Here is a 16293-nt window from a genome sequence, read left to right as displayed (position 1 = left end):
TTCTCAAGATTTCTGCATTCCGCCTCTTTCTCTTTTCTCTTGCCTGCCATTCATGAAATTAGCTGTCTTCTCACTACTGTCTTACAGGCCTCCCAAAGGTCTACTGTCAAGTGTATGGAACCCTCATTCTCTACATAATACGGATGTGTGGTGGCGATCACTACCTGTAGAGGGTCCCTGTCTCTCAATTTCCAGGCATCCAGTCTCCACGTCCTTACCTGACCCGGCACTCCCATATGAACAACCGTGGTTAAGGGCGAGTTGTCAGCTATGCCCTTGGGGAAAACAATTGGTGCTGGAAAAACTGCCAATCTGGTGTTTGGACACCAATAAATAGTCCAGTCAGGACAAAGTGTCCAGAGAGCTAGCTGCAAAGGAGTATTGGCATTGCCAGGTGTGTCACACACCATAGGTCAACCTGTTCCATGGCCTCCAAGAAGATAGACAACCATGTGTCGGATTCCAGCCTCTAGCCCATAGCCCATCCTGACTACTCTATCCAGATCTCCCTGTAGGGTTAGATTAAGGTTGCCCCGATAATAGTCAGAGCATCTGGCATACCGCCAGTCAGGACCCACGACGTTCCAAGACAAGCGATTGTAAGCTTGGAGGAAAATGGCATGATCCCAGCACCATGTTCTCATCATAGCACCTGTCATATATCACACCCTGGCAACCATTCTTGTCAACCCAGGAATTGATGACCTCCAGTGGTAGGGACCATTGGGTCAGGATTCCCACCTCCGAGATCCACCTGTGATGACTGCATGTGCCAACAAGACATATCTGCCTCTGCCCAGAAATGTACAATTATTCCTCAACAAATGTGCCTCTTGCAGCATTACTATGTCAGGGTTATATCAGAGCAGATATCTCACTCTTGAGTTTATCACCCAGGCCATTGCTGTTCAGGAGAGAATCTTCAAGGTCAGTTCCCGGCCTGAGCCTATTTCAGCCTCACTCCTATTTAGCATCTGATCTGTGATGATTTCCAGTCCCGTCTTTTCGGGAACCACCTCGCAGCCTACATGCCCTCAAAAAACCATGACCCCTCCCAAAACACCCCCACCTAATCACCCCATGTTGCGGACTCGAAACTACCCACCTTCCCAATGCCCAAGATGCCTGTCTCCCCAACATCATAACTAGAACTTGAAGTGAGATTTGTCTCAAGGTGTGTGTCAACAATTCCCTTTGTTGTAGGGCGAGGGGCTCGACCCTCCGGCCAATCAGTACGTTCCATCAGTAGGTCTCCGTGGGTTAGAGCCTGTGGTTCTGAATAAAGTATCCAATGAACTCCAGGATCAACCCCGGCTTCTCTACCCTGGTCCTATCCAATCGCCTGTCATGGGGGTCATCTCTGGCAAATCACCAATTTCACCATTCTGCAGGGAGCCCTGGGAGGTGTCTCCCGGACCCTGTGAGGAGTTTGTTGATTCAGCTCATTTGTTGTTCGTGGGTATTGAGCACTATCCTTGCCCTCTCCATTTCCACCTGACCTTTCGTTGGAGCTGCTTTAGATTGGCGGCGTGATTTAAGTCTTTAGTCTGAATTCACACCAGTCCTCCTGACCCTGGGTCCCCTGTCTATTCGGCCATGTACAGCCCTTGCCCTCCAACCAAGTCCAGGCCTCCGCTACTGAGCTGAAAAAGTGTGCTCAGTCTTAGTCCACCACACTCAGTCTGGCAAAGAAGAGTAGCTCATATTTCAAATTTAAGCCTGCATCTGTTGTTTCGTGGTCTCTGATGCTTGAGTGCAATCAGGGTGGATGTTTCCACTGCCAGGCCCATGCATGCAGGCTTGATGGAGGATGTAATCCCTTTCCCAGTAGTTGAGAAACCAAACTATTACTGTCCTTGGGGTGCCCCCAGCCTCCAGGGGCACCCAGGATCCTGTGGGCCTTCTGTGGGCCTTCTCCACTGTGACTAGCTTGGAGCAGTGTTTCCCAATCTTTTTGACTTATATGGACCCCCATTTTTATAATTTCTGGAACCCGATGCCTGCACTGAATAATTATTGAAATCTGGGGACCCCCAGCTGAGTCATAACTGGAAGCCTGGGCCCCAGGCCTAAATACCGTTGATGATCTGAACCTTAAAACAATATACAAATAATACAGAAACAAGCATGTGTCACAAAATACACAAATATCACAATTTATTTAATTTGCAAACAAATATAAATAAAAAAAAAAAATTTAATAAGAAGGTTGGAGCTTTTCTAAATTCAATTGAAGTCACACATCGTCCATACTATATTCTGTTTGATGCACCTTCACTGCTCTCACAAATCAATCTGAGGATACTAATTTAATTTTTAGCCTACAATTTCAAATTCCTTAACATTTACAGTACGTTTTAAAATTTTCAGCAGTGCATTTAGCCACTTTATTTATATACACTTTATGAATCTGTCAATATTATTTCATTTTCAAACAGTCACAGACTCCCTGAGGAGGCTTTGTGGACCCCCAGGTGTCCCCGGATCACAGGTTGGGAACCACTGTCTTAGAGGCCTTGTCTTCCGTGACCCCACTTGGAGGCAGTTTTCCATATGAAGCTCCATCCTCTGGCCCTCAATCTGCGCTGGGAGACCTACCAGGTGGACATTATTTCAGCAGGAGCAGCTCTCCACATTTTCCACTCTCTCATAGCCGCCCTATTTCTTGTCTGAGGGATTTCAATCGTTTCTCATGATCTGCGGTAATAGGCTGCAATTGAGCCACTGCGGTCCCCACTTCCCCCACCCTGTCCACCAGTTTGCATTGATCTGCGTGCAGGAGACCGAGGTCCAGGGCTACTGCATCAATCTTGCCATCCAGTGCCACCTTAGTTTCTCTGATTGCTGCCAATATCGCTGCTGTGTGGGCATCCAATCCTGTGCCAATTGGGGGGGTCTGTCTGCCTCAAGCTCAGTTGCCTGGCCTTGCTTCAACTCGGGTGGCAGACTTGGCTGCACTTGTTTAGTACGCACCTTAGGTTGCTTGGTCTTCATAGCCAGCACCCCCTGTTCACAGTTAACACTAGTAGAGGCTCTGGGGCTGCCTGGCAATAGGGTTCCCCAATTCCCCCCTGAGAGGCCAATGATATGCTGCCCCAGCCCACCCACCACCATTAGGGATGACTCCTCGGTCCACAGAAGGGAGTCACCAAGGCCTCCACACAAGCCAGCCCCCCACCAGCATCAGCCACTTCTCCAAGCCAGCATGAGTGCCCGGCTGACCTTAATCTTCTGTACCACAGGGGGAGGGTCAATCACCGCCACCACACCGGTGATGTCACCTCCAGCACTGCACTCCGCACTGTACCCCTCATTCCTCTGAAGCCAGCCCATGAGTCCGGGGGACCAGCCACGGCGCACAGCCTACAATTCAATCAGTCCCACTGTATGCAATTCGGAGGGAAGGGTCCCTGCGCCAAACTCCACGCGGCCAAGGATTCCCCCGTACCAGATAATGCCTGATGAGTGGCAGTTGCTGGATGATACTGCGGCCCCCATTTCAGGGCTCACTGCAGCGCTACTCAATTGCTCTGGTGTTTGCTGCATTGTCTTCAGCCCAGGAGCACGCCACACATGCCACACATGGAGCTTGTGTCTAACATCTTTATTCCTCAGCGTACAACCTTCATTTAACTCCTCAATATCCCATAGCCATTAAAGACCACACCTCCCAGATTGATTGTGTAATCTTTTTCCTTGATTCCGCCCCAAGTCGTGGGGTCATAAGGCTCACATTCCCAAGACACTACATTGTTCTCAAAGGGCTGGACTGTGGCAGGACCAGCAGCCACAGAATCCAGTATACTGTGGCTCACTCCAACATGGCTGCCAAATTGGGTGGTCAGGCGCTGCAATTTTTGCTGATTCTCAGGAATTCAGTCGGGTTTCATGGGGCGCAAATCAGCATCCCCAAGGGCAGGCCAGACCATCCATGATGTCCACGGGACAGTTCATCAGCTCAGGGCCCAGCCCACATGGCTTTACTGCCCCCAGGTGCCAGGATCAATATTGCCATGAGGGCCGACGCTGCAGAGCTTCTACAGCTTATGGTCCGTATCATCTTCAACAAGCTACTCCCACTGTAGTTTAACATTTGACCTCCTAATCAGGGTCCTCGTACTTCTGCATTAGGCAATCATGAGGTTGATAGAAGAAGCTTAGGGGAAGTGCCCTGATGAACAGACAGGAATTGTGGTGTTATCCTCTCTTACACACACACAACTGTGTCAAAAAACACCTTTAGGGCTTAAACTTTGATAAGTTGCCCTACCCCCTGTGGGTACGCTACCCAGTCCTCCCTGGATCAGTAGGATAAATATTAGTCTTCTTAAGACAGTCTGATACAAGAGGTGAAATTCCAACTATTCTTCAGAGAAAGAGATCCCTAGGAGTGACTTGAGTGACAAAGCTAGAGTGTTTATAATTACCACAGGGTGCCTACAAGCAAGTGAACCGAGGCAACTCAGATGTGACATACAAATCAAAGGGCTGACCAAGATGGCTTTCATTGACACTTGTATCACCATAAATCTTATGGCTGGATCACAATATTATCAGCCTAACATAGCCAAAACAGGATCACACAAGCATCATGGTCTCTGCTGCTTTTGGGGGGAGCAAAGACCTCCAACTGCTGGGTATTTTCAAGCCCACAGTTCACCTTGGCGATGCATGCACAGAAGCCAGATCTTTTGCTACACTTGGTCACGCGCTATATTGCAGGCACAACTGTCAAATCTTTGTCCTTTGCTTAATTTTCACAACAATGCCCATCATGGCCTAAGGTCCACCACAAACAAAATAAAGTTTATTTTAAGGAACAGATTGTGTTAACATGAAACAGGTTGAATTATGCATCAAAACTGTGGCACACCATTTGTGTTGCAATCCATGTTCAGACATTCCACAAGTGCAGAAAGGTGGAGAACAAGCTGGAGAACCAGAATGAGGTATTACTCACAAATTACCCACCGACAACTTCATAAGTGTCACTTTTTTTATTAAGAACAAAATACATTCAACCATATGAAATATGACTACACATGTGTTGGTATGCATTGCCACAACTAATCCATCGAAAGAAAAAAACATCCTATCCTCACTGGTGACAGTTACTTGTCTCTTCACAAAGAGGATACCTTAAGATTTATCTCTTGAAATGAGGAAGTGTTTCAGACATGGGCAGAGAAGTGTTGACCAGCAGGTTGGGAGTCATCAATACCTATGCACACATACTGCTATACGTAACCATGGACCCGAAGGGCCTGGCACATCAGTGGTTAGTATTTTAAACACCAGACTGAAACTGTACCCTGACACCACCAAATTAAAAATGCAAATACATAAAGCCAAGACTTGCATTGTTAATTGATGTTTTTATAGATAATACACCAAAAGTAACATAAAAGCAGCCTAGGCCCCAACTGCAGCTCAATAATTATGGAATTTTATGCACGTGGTAAACACCTGTAGATAGTTAATGGGTAGCATGATGTTCATTCCACAACTGTGTGAATTACTTAAAGCCCTGTTGCTTTGGGAGAAAGGAATCAAAATAGTGGCAGCTCTTCATAGATATCAAGAAAGCCTTCATGTCAGGCATCACTGTGGCATATTTTGATCAGAAGGAAGACACAGACTTAGTGGTTGATGCAATCACTTATGACCTAGGAGTAATCCTGTGTGAATTTCCAGAAAGACCAAAACATAAAAGTAGCATATTCCTGCCTAGGCGTCGTACTCATTAAATAATTAAACTCACTATCTGAAAAGAGAAGCAAATTAAATCATATTGAACTTCTACCAGCTGTTCTTATGTATCCACTCATTTTGAGACAAAAATAATCATAAATACGTGTTTCAGGTCTTTGACAGGGTTTATCGCTTTTGGTTGGAAAATCTAGAAGACATCCTATCCAAGTGTCTCTAGGGAAGAGTGAGAGACTGATAGCTCTACACTACATGTCCATTTTATTATTGATAACACTCTTCCACAGGAATGCCTCTTGAAGAAGTCAAAGAATACATGATGACTTGTGAGTGCACGCAGTGTGCATGAAGCACAATACATTTGCACCTAGAACATGGTTCGGTCAAACTGTGGAAGCATGATTATGCAGCATGTGATCTGATGTCACCATTAAAGAAAATGAAGATTGTTTTATTAGGCTCACAGCTCACCATTCTCTGGAATCTTAACAACTTTCAAGGGTAGCCATGGCATATGAAGACACTAACGTTTGGTCAGTAGAAAGGGTTGTCTGTGAGGAAAGACTTGATTTTCCTTGATAGATAACTTTATAGAAGGAATGATTGCAAGATAAATCAAGTGCCAAGCCATGGGCCTCAAAGACAACCTTAAACATCTCTAAAGTGCTCTGATGCCTCCCAGAGATTTGTTTTCCATATAGAACACCATAAATAAGTAAATAAGCATTTGAAGGGAGACCAACGAGTCATGCAGAGAGTCGGCACAGATTTCTGCTCACTCTGAGGAGCTTGTACCTTCCTGTAACCAAAGATTGAGAATGGTACACTGAGGTACACTGATGGTGGAACACTGATTTCCAAATGTTCCCAAAGACAAAGGACCCCATTCATCCACCTGATGGTCTACTACAGCAGTAATATCTTCATGACCAACTGAAATAATCACTGGTCCTTTTAGATCATGGATTCGAGGTGGATCAAAAACACATGAAAGATGTGAAAAAGTAAAGCAGGCGTAATAAGAGGTAAAATAAAAGTGACACTGGCCTCTTGCAGAGTAGACCCACTGGAGGAAAACTATGGTTTGCATTTAGATTTGAGTGGTAAAAGAAAATGGTTTGCTTTGTGGAGGAGGTGCTAATTCCCTTTGTTAGAGGAGTCTCATCAGGAGAATCCACAAGAGCACTTACCTCTGCTGTAGAGAAGTAATTCTCCAGACCAATTCAGATTTAGATCTTCATCAACAAAAAGGAGAATATTTGGTGAAAAACCCAAAGGGAACAATTTCATTTCAAGAAGTTTATAACATCAAAACAATCCAGACCCCAAAGCCTATTACATAGAAATTGTAAGTCTCCATACCACTGATTGAAATCCCAAGAGACCATCTTGGAATTTTCTGCTGCTCTCCCAATTAACTTTGAGGATGCACCTACTAGGCCGACAGGTCAATCTAAGGATCCGCTGAATACCAACGGGTCCACCAGACAGCCACCCTCTCAGACATAACAAAGTTGAAGTAAAGATTTAGCAACTAAAGTAAAGCCCCCTATAAGACTTAAGGACTATGTGCAAGCACTATTCCTTGTCCACTGTCACCTGATTGTGTGAACACTTGTAGGTCTTGATTGTTTCACTCCTGTTTAGCCATCTCTGTTCTTAAGTTTGTATTTTGTGTTTTTGGAGGAAGACAGTGCTGTAGCCAAATGCGGACCCATTAAGGTGAAGGAAAGGGGGTCCTATGGACAACCAGCTGAAAGCAGATTTGAAAGACATGGAAAGGCACTAGAAGGAGTCAAAAAGAAATTCAACTGCACTTGAAAGAAACTGGAAGAAGAGTTGATGGCAACAGAGTTGTCAAAGCACTAGAATTGGGATAAAAACTGGAATTAGAAACTTATGAGGGCACTACAAAGAATTGGGACAGAGATGGAAGAGCACTAAAAGATTATGGTAGGAGATTAAATGGCAATAGAAAGAGCTGGACAAAAACTAAAGAGCAATAGAACTGGGAAGACAGCAGAATGGGATGAAAATGGATTAAAAGATTACCAGGCATTAGTAGGTGAGGGGAGGCGATGGGTGCGCCCAAGAGTAGGGAAGAGGGGAGAAGAATAGAGTTGGGATGGAGATGAAAAGTCATTAGAAGCTGGGACCTTTAATGGATATTGAAAGTGTATGAAAAAGGGCTCAGAAAAAGAAAGCAGCAGGGATGTTGATAGGAGTGTATTACAGGGGGCTTAGAATAGATGTGTGGGTAGGCGGGAGACTATACAGAGGGTTAGGAAGAATTGTTAAGCCAATGGGGCAGGGTTGAGATAGAAGTTGGTTTGGTAGCATGTTTCCAACTTTCATATGTCACATTCGTCACCATGCTTATCTCCTGTTCATTTTGATTACAGGATTCCTCAGGGACCTCACCGGGGGCTACACAGTCTCGTTCTTTGTCTTTGGAGGACTGACACTGGCTGGGACTGGCATTATGATGTGCATCCCCTCATTCTTCACCGGAACTTCTTTGCCTTGCCGGATGAAAAAGAGTGGCAATTTGCCACATACTGACGAGGAGCCACAAGTGCCCAGCACTTTGATGAGACTATCATCTATGGACCAATCAATGGACACCTCCAAGACTACCGAACAGTATACTTTGTCCAGTTAGGGATAGTCATCTCGGAAAACCACCTTATGACCTCAGTGTACTACATCAAGGAATGGTCTCTCTTTTCCACTTCTATTGCTTTTTGATCTAAACCTCAAAACAATATACACAAAATACAAAAACAAGCATTCATGACCAAATACACAAATATCACAGTTTATTTAATTTGCAAACAAATATAAATAAAAAAAAATCAATGTTATTAGGAAGGTTGGAGCTTTTCTAAATTCAATTGAAGTCACACATCATCCATACTAAATTCTGTTTGATGCACCTTCACTGCTCTCACAAATCAATCTGAGGATACTAATTTAATTTTTATCCTCCAATTTCAAATTCCTTAACATTTACAGTACGTTTTAAAAACTTCAGCTGTACACTTAGCCACTTTATTTATATACTCTTTATAAATTTGCCAATAATAATTTATTTTCTAAACAGTCAGGGACCCCCCCCCCCCCGGGCCAGAGGTTGGGAACAGCTGTCTTAGAGGCCTGGTCTTCCATGAGCACAGCTAGGAGGCATTTTTACATATAAAGTTCCATACTCTGGCCCTCAATCTGCTCTGGGAGGCCTACCAGGTGGACATTATTTCAGGAGGAGGGGCTCCCCACATTTTCCACTCTCTCATAGCCGCCCTATTTCTTGTCTCAGGGATTTCAATTGTTTCTCATGATCCGCCGTAATAGGCTGCAATTGAGTCACCGCAGTCTCCACTTCCCCCACCCTGTCCACCAGTTTGCAGTGATCTGCGTGCAGGAGAACCAGGTCCGGGGCTACTGCATCAATCTTGCCATCCAGTGCCACCTTAGTTTCTCCAATTGCTGCCGATATTGCCGCTGTTTGGGCATCCAATCCTGTGCCAATAAGGGATCTGCCTGCCTCCAGCTCAGTTGCCTAGTCTTGCTTCAACTCGGGTGGAAGAATTGGCTACACCTGTTTAGTTCACATAATAGCTTGCTTGGTCTTCTTAGCCATCACCCCCTGTTCACAGTTACCACTGGTAGAGGCTCAGGGGCTGCCTGGCAATGGGCCCCCCCACTTCCTCCAAGAGAGGCAAATGACACGCTGGCCCAGCCCACCCACCACCATCAGGGCTGACTCCTCGGTCCACTGGAAGTCACCAAGGCCTCCACACAAGCCAGCCCCCCCCCAAGCGTCAGCCACTTCTCCAAGCCAGCATGAGTGCCCGGCTGACCTTAATCCTCTGTCCAACGGGGGGGAGTCAGTCACCGCCACCACACCGGTGATGTCACCTCCAGCACTGCACTCAGCACTGTACCCTTCAATCCTGTGAAGCCGGCCCCTGAGTCCGGGGGACCGTCCACGACGCACAGCCTACAATTCAATTAGTTCCACTGTATGCAAGTTGGGGGGAGGGGTCCCTGCACCAAACTCCACACAGCCCAGGCTCCCCGTACCAGATAATGCCTGATGAGTGCCAGTCGTTGGATGGTACTGTGGCCCCCATTTCAAGGCTTACTGCAGCTCTACTCAATTACCCTGGTGTTTGCCGCATCCTCCCCAGCCCAGGAGCACGCCACACACGTCACACATGAAGCTTGTATCTAACATCTTTATTCCTCAGTGTACAAACTTCAGCTCCTTAATATCCCATAGCCATTAAAGACTACAGCTCCCAGACTGAGTGGGTAATCTTTTTAAATGAGTCCGCTCCCTAGTCGCGGGGTCTTAATGCTCACATTCCCAACACAATACATTGTTCTCAAAATGCTGGAATGTGGCATGACTAGCAGAAACAGAATCCAGTATACCGTGGCTCACCCCTACTCGGCTGCCAACTCTGGGTTAGGTGCTACATTTGTTGCTGATTCCCAGTCATTCAGTCGGACTTCATGGGGTACAAATCAGCATCCCCCAGGGCAGGTCAGACCATCCATGATGTCCACTGGACAGTTCATCAACTCTTGACCCGGCCCACGCGGCTTTACTGTGCCCGGGTACCAGGATCAATGTTGCCATGAGGGCCGCCGCTGCAGAGCTTATACAGTTTGCATCCAGTATCATCTTCAGCAAGCTACTCCCACTGTAGTTAAACATTTGACCTCCGACTCAGGGTCCTTGTACTTCTGCATTAGGCAATCATGAAGTTGATAGAAGAAGCCTAGGGGAAGTGCCCTGATGAACAGACAGAAATGGTGGTGTTATCCTCTCTTACACACACAACTGTGTCAAAAAACACCTTTAGCGCCTAAACTCTGATAAGGTGCCCTACCCTCATGTGTGTAGGGCACCCAGTCCTCTCTGAAACAGTAGGACAAATATCAGTCTCCTTAAGACTGTCTGATGCATGAGGTGGAATTCCAACTATTCTTCTGAGAAAGAGATCCCTAGGAGTGACTTGAGTGACAAAGCTAGAGTATTTATAATTTCCACATGGTGCCTACAAGCAAGTGAGCCAAGGCAACTCAGATGTGACATACAGGTCAAAGGGCTGTCCAAGATGGCTTTCATTGACACTTCTATCACTATATATCTTATGGCTGGATCACAATATTATCAGCCTAAACTACCTAAAACAGACTCACCCAAGTATCTTGGTCTCTGCTGCTTTTGGGGGAGCAAAGGCCTCCAACTAATGTTTATTTTGCACAACAATGCCCATCCAGGCCTAAGGTCCACCACAAACATGAAACATGTTGAATTACGCATCAATACCTTGTCACTTTCCACTTTCACAGTTGATAGGCAATCAGAAAAGGCAATCGGTGTGTTTATTCTGCCTCAGAATGTCCTCCACCATAAGCTTGTGAGCTTGTAAGCGGAAGCTAATCTGGTCAATCCAATGGAGACATTGTGCCCCTAGGCTGCAACACGATAAGTAGACTTTTGCAAAGAGTGTGCAAGATAACATATATGCATCAAATATATGTCTTAAAATAATCAAAAGTCTGTGCTGCACCCAAAGCCTGCTTCTCAATGGAAGAATAATTTGTCTACAAATCTGGCAATGTTTGTGTAGCAGAGCCAAACAGTACAGACACTCAGTAGAGGCAGTTGGGGTTGTTCAGGTAAGTATTTATTTGTTGTTTTGAATAAGTGATGTATATGGTTCGGTACAGTGAGTTGAGGATTAGTTCTTCATTGAGCAAAGTTCGTTTTCTTAACGTGTTTCTCTCCCTCTTCTCCTTTTACTTGGTGTTTGACATCTCCTCTCGGGCTCCCGGGTTGCATATAGGGGAAAGAAAAAGGATAGATGTCGATGGTGAGTGGGATGACAGCCGTTACATACGTCCTTCGCTTAGTTATACTACTGGGGAATGGGTTCGGAAAGGGGGGGGTGCGCCAGTGAGGACGGTGGGCTGTGTCTTTATTTCCTTATCTCCTAAATGTGTTTACTTTTGGTCGTGCTCGTTACGTGCTCCTTTTGGTGCCCTTTGACTCCCTCCCTGTCCTCCCCTCACCCTGCCTCCCTCCCTTCCCCAGCTCGTTCCTCTTTTAAGGTGCACCTCTGTTCGCCCACAAGGACCGTACCTTCCAGAGCCACGACCCTCCAGGGCCGTGGCTGGCTCTATGGTGGTTCCCTCGTTGCTTTCTGGTCCCCTCGGGCTCCGACGCCACTCCGCTTCCCCTGGCTTCGTCGTCCCAAGTTCCTGGACCGCAGGGCCGCCCTCCGTCTTCGGGGTTGTCCTTCGGATTGCGTGGCTCTCCTTCCCCGCCGTTGTCGCCGCCTTTCTCCTTGCTCGTAGCTTTCTCCGTCTTCGTCTCCTCGTCCGCCGCTTTCTCCGTCTTAGTTTCCTCGCTCGCCGCTTTCTCCGTCTTCGTCTCCTCGCTCGCCGCTTTCTCCGTCGCCTTCTCCTCCTCTCCCCCTTCCTGTGGAATCCACGGTCTTTGACCTCCCGCCGGCCAATCCGCTTTGGCCCCGTCATCGGTGGTTGTCAAGGCAACCTCCGAATGCCGTCCTCGTGGTGGACGCGTTCCCATGACAACATGGGAACGCAACAACACTTGCTCTGCCGCTGCCGTGCCTCCGATCAGGCTGACCCGGTCACACACCCTTCCCCAGGAGCTGTCCTGCTCTAGGACAGTGGTAGACAGGGGAAAACGAGACAGATAATCCGCGGGGGCTTGGTGAGATCCGGGTACGTGTCGCACCTGAAAAGAGAAGGGTTGGAGTTCAAGGAACCAGCGGAGTATTCTGGAGTTCGAGTCCTTATGTGCAGCTAACCATGTCAGGGGAGCGTGATCCGTGAATAAAGTAAAAGGTCGGCCCAGGAGATAGTATTGTAGACAGTCTATGGCCCATTTGATAGCCAAACATTCCCTCTCAATAATCGGGTAATTACGCTCCCGAGGACATAACTTCCTGCTGATGTAGACTACGGGGAGGTCAAGGCCTTCCGCATCAGGTTGCGCTAGAACCCCTCCAAGCCCAACATCCGAGGCATCGGTGTAAAGGTGGAAGGGTTTCGTAAAATCCGGGCAGCGTAGTATGGGGTTGGAGGTTAAGGAGGCCCTAAGTTGTTCAAAACTCGCATTCTGTGTCTCCGAAAACGGCAAAAGCCGATTGGGATGGTGTTTAGCGAGCAGGTCCGTGAGGGGGGCTGCTATGGAGGAATAGTGTGGAATGAAACGTCGGTAATAGCCCACTAATCCTAAAAATGAACGTAACTCTTTTTTAGTGTGTGGAAGAGGGGCATGCAGGATAGCCTCCACTTTTGGATTCTGAGGTTGTAGAGTACCCTGATTAATCCGATAACCTAGGTATGAGATGTCCGTCTTACCTATGATACATTTCTTGGGATTGGCCGTTAAGCCGGCTGATATGAGGGCATGGAATATCTTCTGTAGGTGTATCAAATGTTCTTCCCACGATTCGCTAAAAACGACTACATCGTCAAGGTATGCGGCAGAAAATGTCGGAAAGGGTTTTAAAATCCTATCCATCAACCTCTGAAAGGTTGCGGGTGCCCCGTGAAGACCAAAAGGCAGTACAGTGAACTGATATAACCCTGATTGGGTGGAAAAAGCTGTTTTCTCCTTGTCCTGAGCGGCTAGGGGAATTTGCCAGTATCCTTTGGTTAAGTCGATAGTGGACATGTATTTGGCTCTCCCTAGTTTTTCGAGAACGTCATCTACTCGTGGGATGGGGTAAGTGTCAAAGAGGGAGTTTGTGTTAAGTTTGCGGAAATCGATACAAAACCGGACGCTACCGTCAGGTTTTGGTACTAGAACTACCGGTGAACACCAGGGACTCCTGGAGGGTTCGATGACTCCTAAGACTAACATCTTTTTGATTTCTTCTTCAATTATACGTTTTCTAGCTTCTGGAATGCGATAGGGATGCTCTCTAGTGATTGTACCGGGATTTGTTCGTATGTTGTGGTAGATTAGGGAAGTTTGTCCTGGCTTCTCGGAAAACAGCGGTTGCCACTGTTTCAGCATTGTATGTGCCTGTTGTTTTTGTCCTCTAGATAAGTTATCGTTCACCGAGGGTAAACTAACCTCTGGGGATGAGGTGGTGGGGTAGAACTCGATATCTAATCTCTTGTTGGGACATATGAAGTGACCCATTTCTATGGTTTGGTTAGGCTGTTCGGGTGTTTCCCATTTTTTTAGTAAGTTTACATGATATATTTGTGTTTTCCTCGGATGGGAGGATATTTCAATAAGGTAAGTGACGGGGGAAACCGCTTTGATAATGCGATATGGCCCTTGCCATTTGGCGAGGAGTTTGTGTTCGGAGGTGGGCCTCATTATTAGGACTGGGTCTTCGGGTTGGAAAACCCGTAGTTTGCTTCCTTTGTCATATTGGAGTTTCTGAGCTCGTTGGGCCTCTTCCAAGTTGGCATGCACGTCCGCCCATAAACTGTGTAGGTGTTTTCTCAGTTTTTTTGCATATTCTAATAATGGAGTTCCCTCTTCCTCCGCCTCAGCCTCCCAGGCTTCTACCGCCATGTCCAGTAGGGAGCGAGGTTGGCGTCCAAACACCAACTCAAATGGGCTATGCCCCGTGGATGCTTGTTCGTGGGTTCGTAGGGCGTACAGAACCAGTGGGAGCTTTTGGTCCCAATCTCTCCCTGTCTCATTGATGATTTTTTTAAGTAACGTTTTAATGGTTCTGTTATATCGTTCTACCAGTCCATCTGTTTGAGGATGGTAAACGGACGTTCTGATCTGAGCTATTCCCAACGTTTTGCACACTTGTTTCATTAGGGTGGACATAAAGGGGGTACCCTGGTCTGTAAGGATTTCATGGGGAAAACCAAGTCGAGCGAATATATTAATCATGGCTTGGGCAACTGTTTTGGTCGTCATACTCGTCAGGGGAATAGCCTCTGGGTATCGGGTGGCGTAGTCTACAATGACCAGGATGTAGGTGTGTCCCTTTGATGAAGGAATTAAGGGCCCGACCAAGTCCATCCCTATTCGTTTAAAGGGAATATCTATAATGGGAAGGGGTAACAGGGGTGCCTTCCTGGGCCTACCCGGTTCGGTTAACTGACATCGGGGACATTGGGTGCAATACCTTCGTATATGAGCATATACCCCAGGCCAGTAAAATTTTCTGAGTAAATACTCTTCGGTTTTCTCTCTTCCCAGGTGTCCCCCCCCCTGGATGACTATGTGCTAGTGCCAGAACATGATCACGATAATCGGTAGGTACTAGAAGTTGGTGTTTACGTATACCCAACCGAGTGGTAGTGACTCGATACAATAAGTTATTTTTCACTACAAAGTAGGGACCCACCTCCTCAGTCTCTTCTGATACGGCGGACCTCCAAGCGTGGGTAAGGGAGGGGTCCTCTCTCTGCTGTTGGCTAAAACTACTAGGGGCTTCTTGAAGTTCTGCCACTATTTCCCCACACGATCTTTCCCCTGCCGTCTTCCGATATTCCTCCCTCTCATGTCGTTTTTCCTTTCGTGATAATCTTCTACGATCAGCTGGACACTCAATACAACTCTCTGCGAAAGGAGCCTCTCTCCACCAATCTGGGACCACCTTGTTATCTCTAACGTGATCCAACAACTCTTGGAAGTGGATATAATCTGTCCCAATGATACACTCCTCGATTAATTGGGGCATTAGTCCTACGGTTAGGAAATCCTGATAGGGTCCCCACACGATTGGAAGCACCTTTATAGGATACTGGACCTTGTCTCCGTGTATACAACATATGGTTACCCATTCTTTCTCCTCGGTGTCGTCCTGTATCAAGTCTTTTCTAATCACCGATTGGCTACAACCAGAATCAACCAGGGCGTATACTCTTTTCCCGTTAACGGTTATCGTTAGTTTAAATTTGAGGGCACCCTTTCCTGTACATAGTACCCTCCTCCTTGTCATTCCTATCTCCATTGGTTCCCCAGTATCCTGTTTTTGCGGACACATACGTGCGATGTGTCCCCATTCGCCACAATTATAACATTGGGGCCCCATTGTAGGTGGACCTTCCGGAAATCTTCGTGGTACTAGGTGGTCGGGTGGGCTTTTTACCAAGGTCTTTGGGCTCGGAAGAATTGGTTTAAGGATGTTTCGTGTCGGAGGGTTCCTAACATCAGTAGACCGGTGGAAAGCACAGGCTAGATCAATGGCCGTTTCAGTGTCCACTTTTGGGTGTTGCCTGATCCAGTGTTTTGTAGACGGTGGCAGACCGTCTAGGTATTGTTCTAGTATGATGGTCTTGAGAACCTCCTCTCGACTATTTCCTACATGGCCTAACCACTTCAATGCCAGATCTTTCACTCGAAAATAAAAGGTTCTAGGATCTTCATTGATTCCCCATTTGATTTTACGAAATTTAACTCGGTAAAATTCTGCATCATGGCCCACCCTTTCCAGTATACTAGTTTTTATATCTTGATAAGGGGTGTCACCACCCGGGTTGGCGGCTTGATATGCTGACTGTAGGATACCTGTGAGTAAGGGAGCAACGTACTGTCCCCACTTATCTTCGGGC

The 16293-nt window shown here is 46.8% G+C and overlaps 1 protein-coding gene across 1 annotated transcript in view; it reads left to right on the top strand.

Moving 5' to 3' along the window:
• Nucleotides 1-8608, top strand: part of LOC138267803 (monocarboxylate transporter 13-like) — an 85098-nt gene extending 76490 nt beyond the window's left edge. Inside the window, exon 4 of the mRNA XM_069217012.1 lies at nt 8112-8608. Within this exon, the coding sequence (XP_069073113.1) occupies nt 8112-8371 (260 nt within the window). The 3' untranslated portion in view covers nt 8372-8608. The remainder of the gene's footprint in view (nt 1-8111) is intronic.
• The last annotated feature ends 7685 nt before the right edge of the window (nt 8609-16293 follow it).

This window comes from Pleurodeles waltl, chromosome 12, assembly GCF_031143425.1.
Source record: "Pleurodeles waltl isolate 20211129_DDA chromosome 12, aPleWal1.hap1.20221129, whole genome shotgun sequence".
Lineage (NCBI taxonomy): Eukaryota > Metazoa > Chordata > Amphibia > Caudata > Salamandridae > Pleurodeles > Pleurodeles waltl.
The sequence above is the reverse complement of the archived record's forward strand: the minus strand, read 5'-3'. Positions and strand labels throughout refer to the sequence as shown.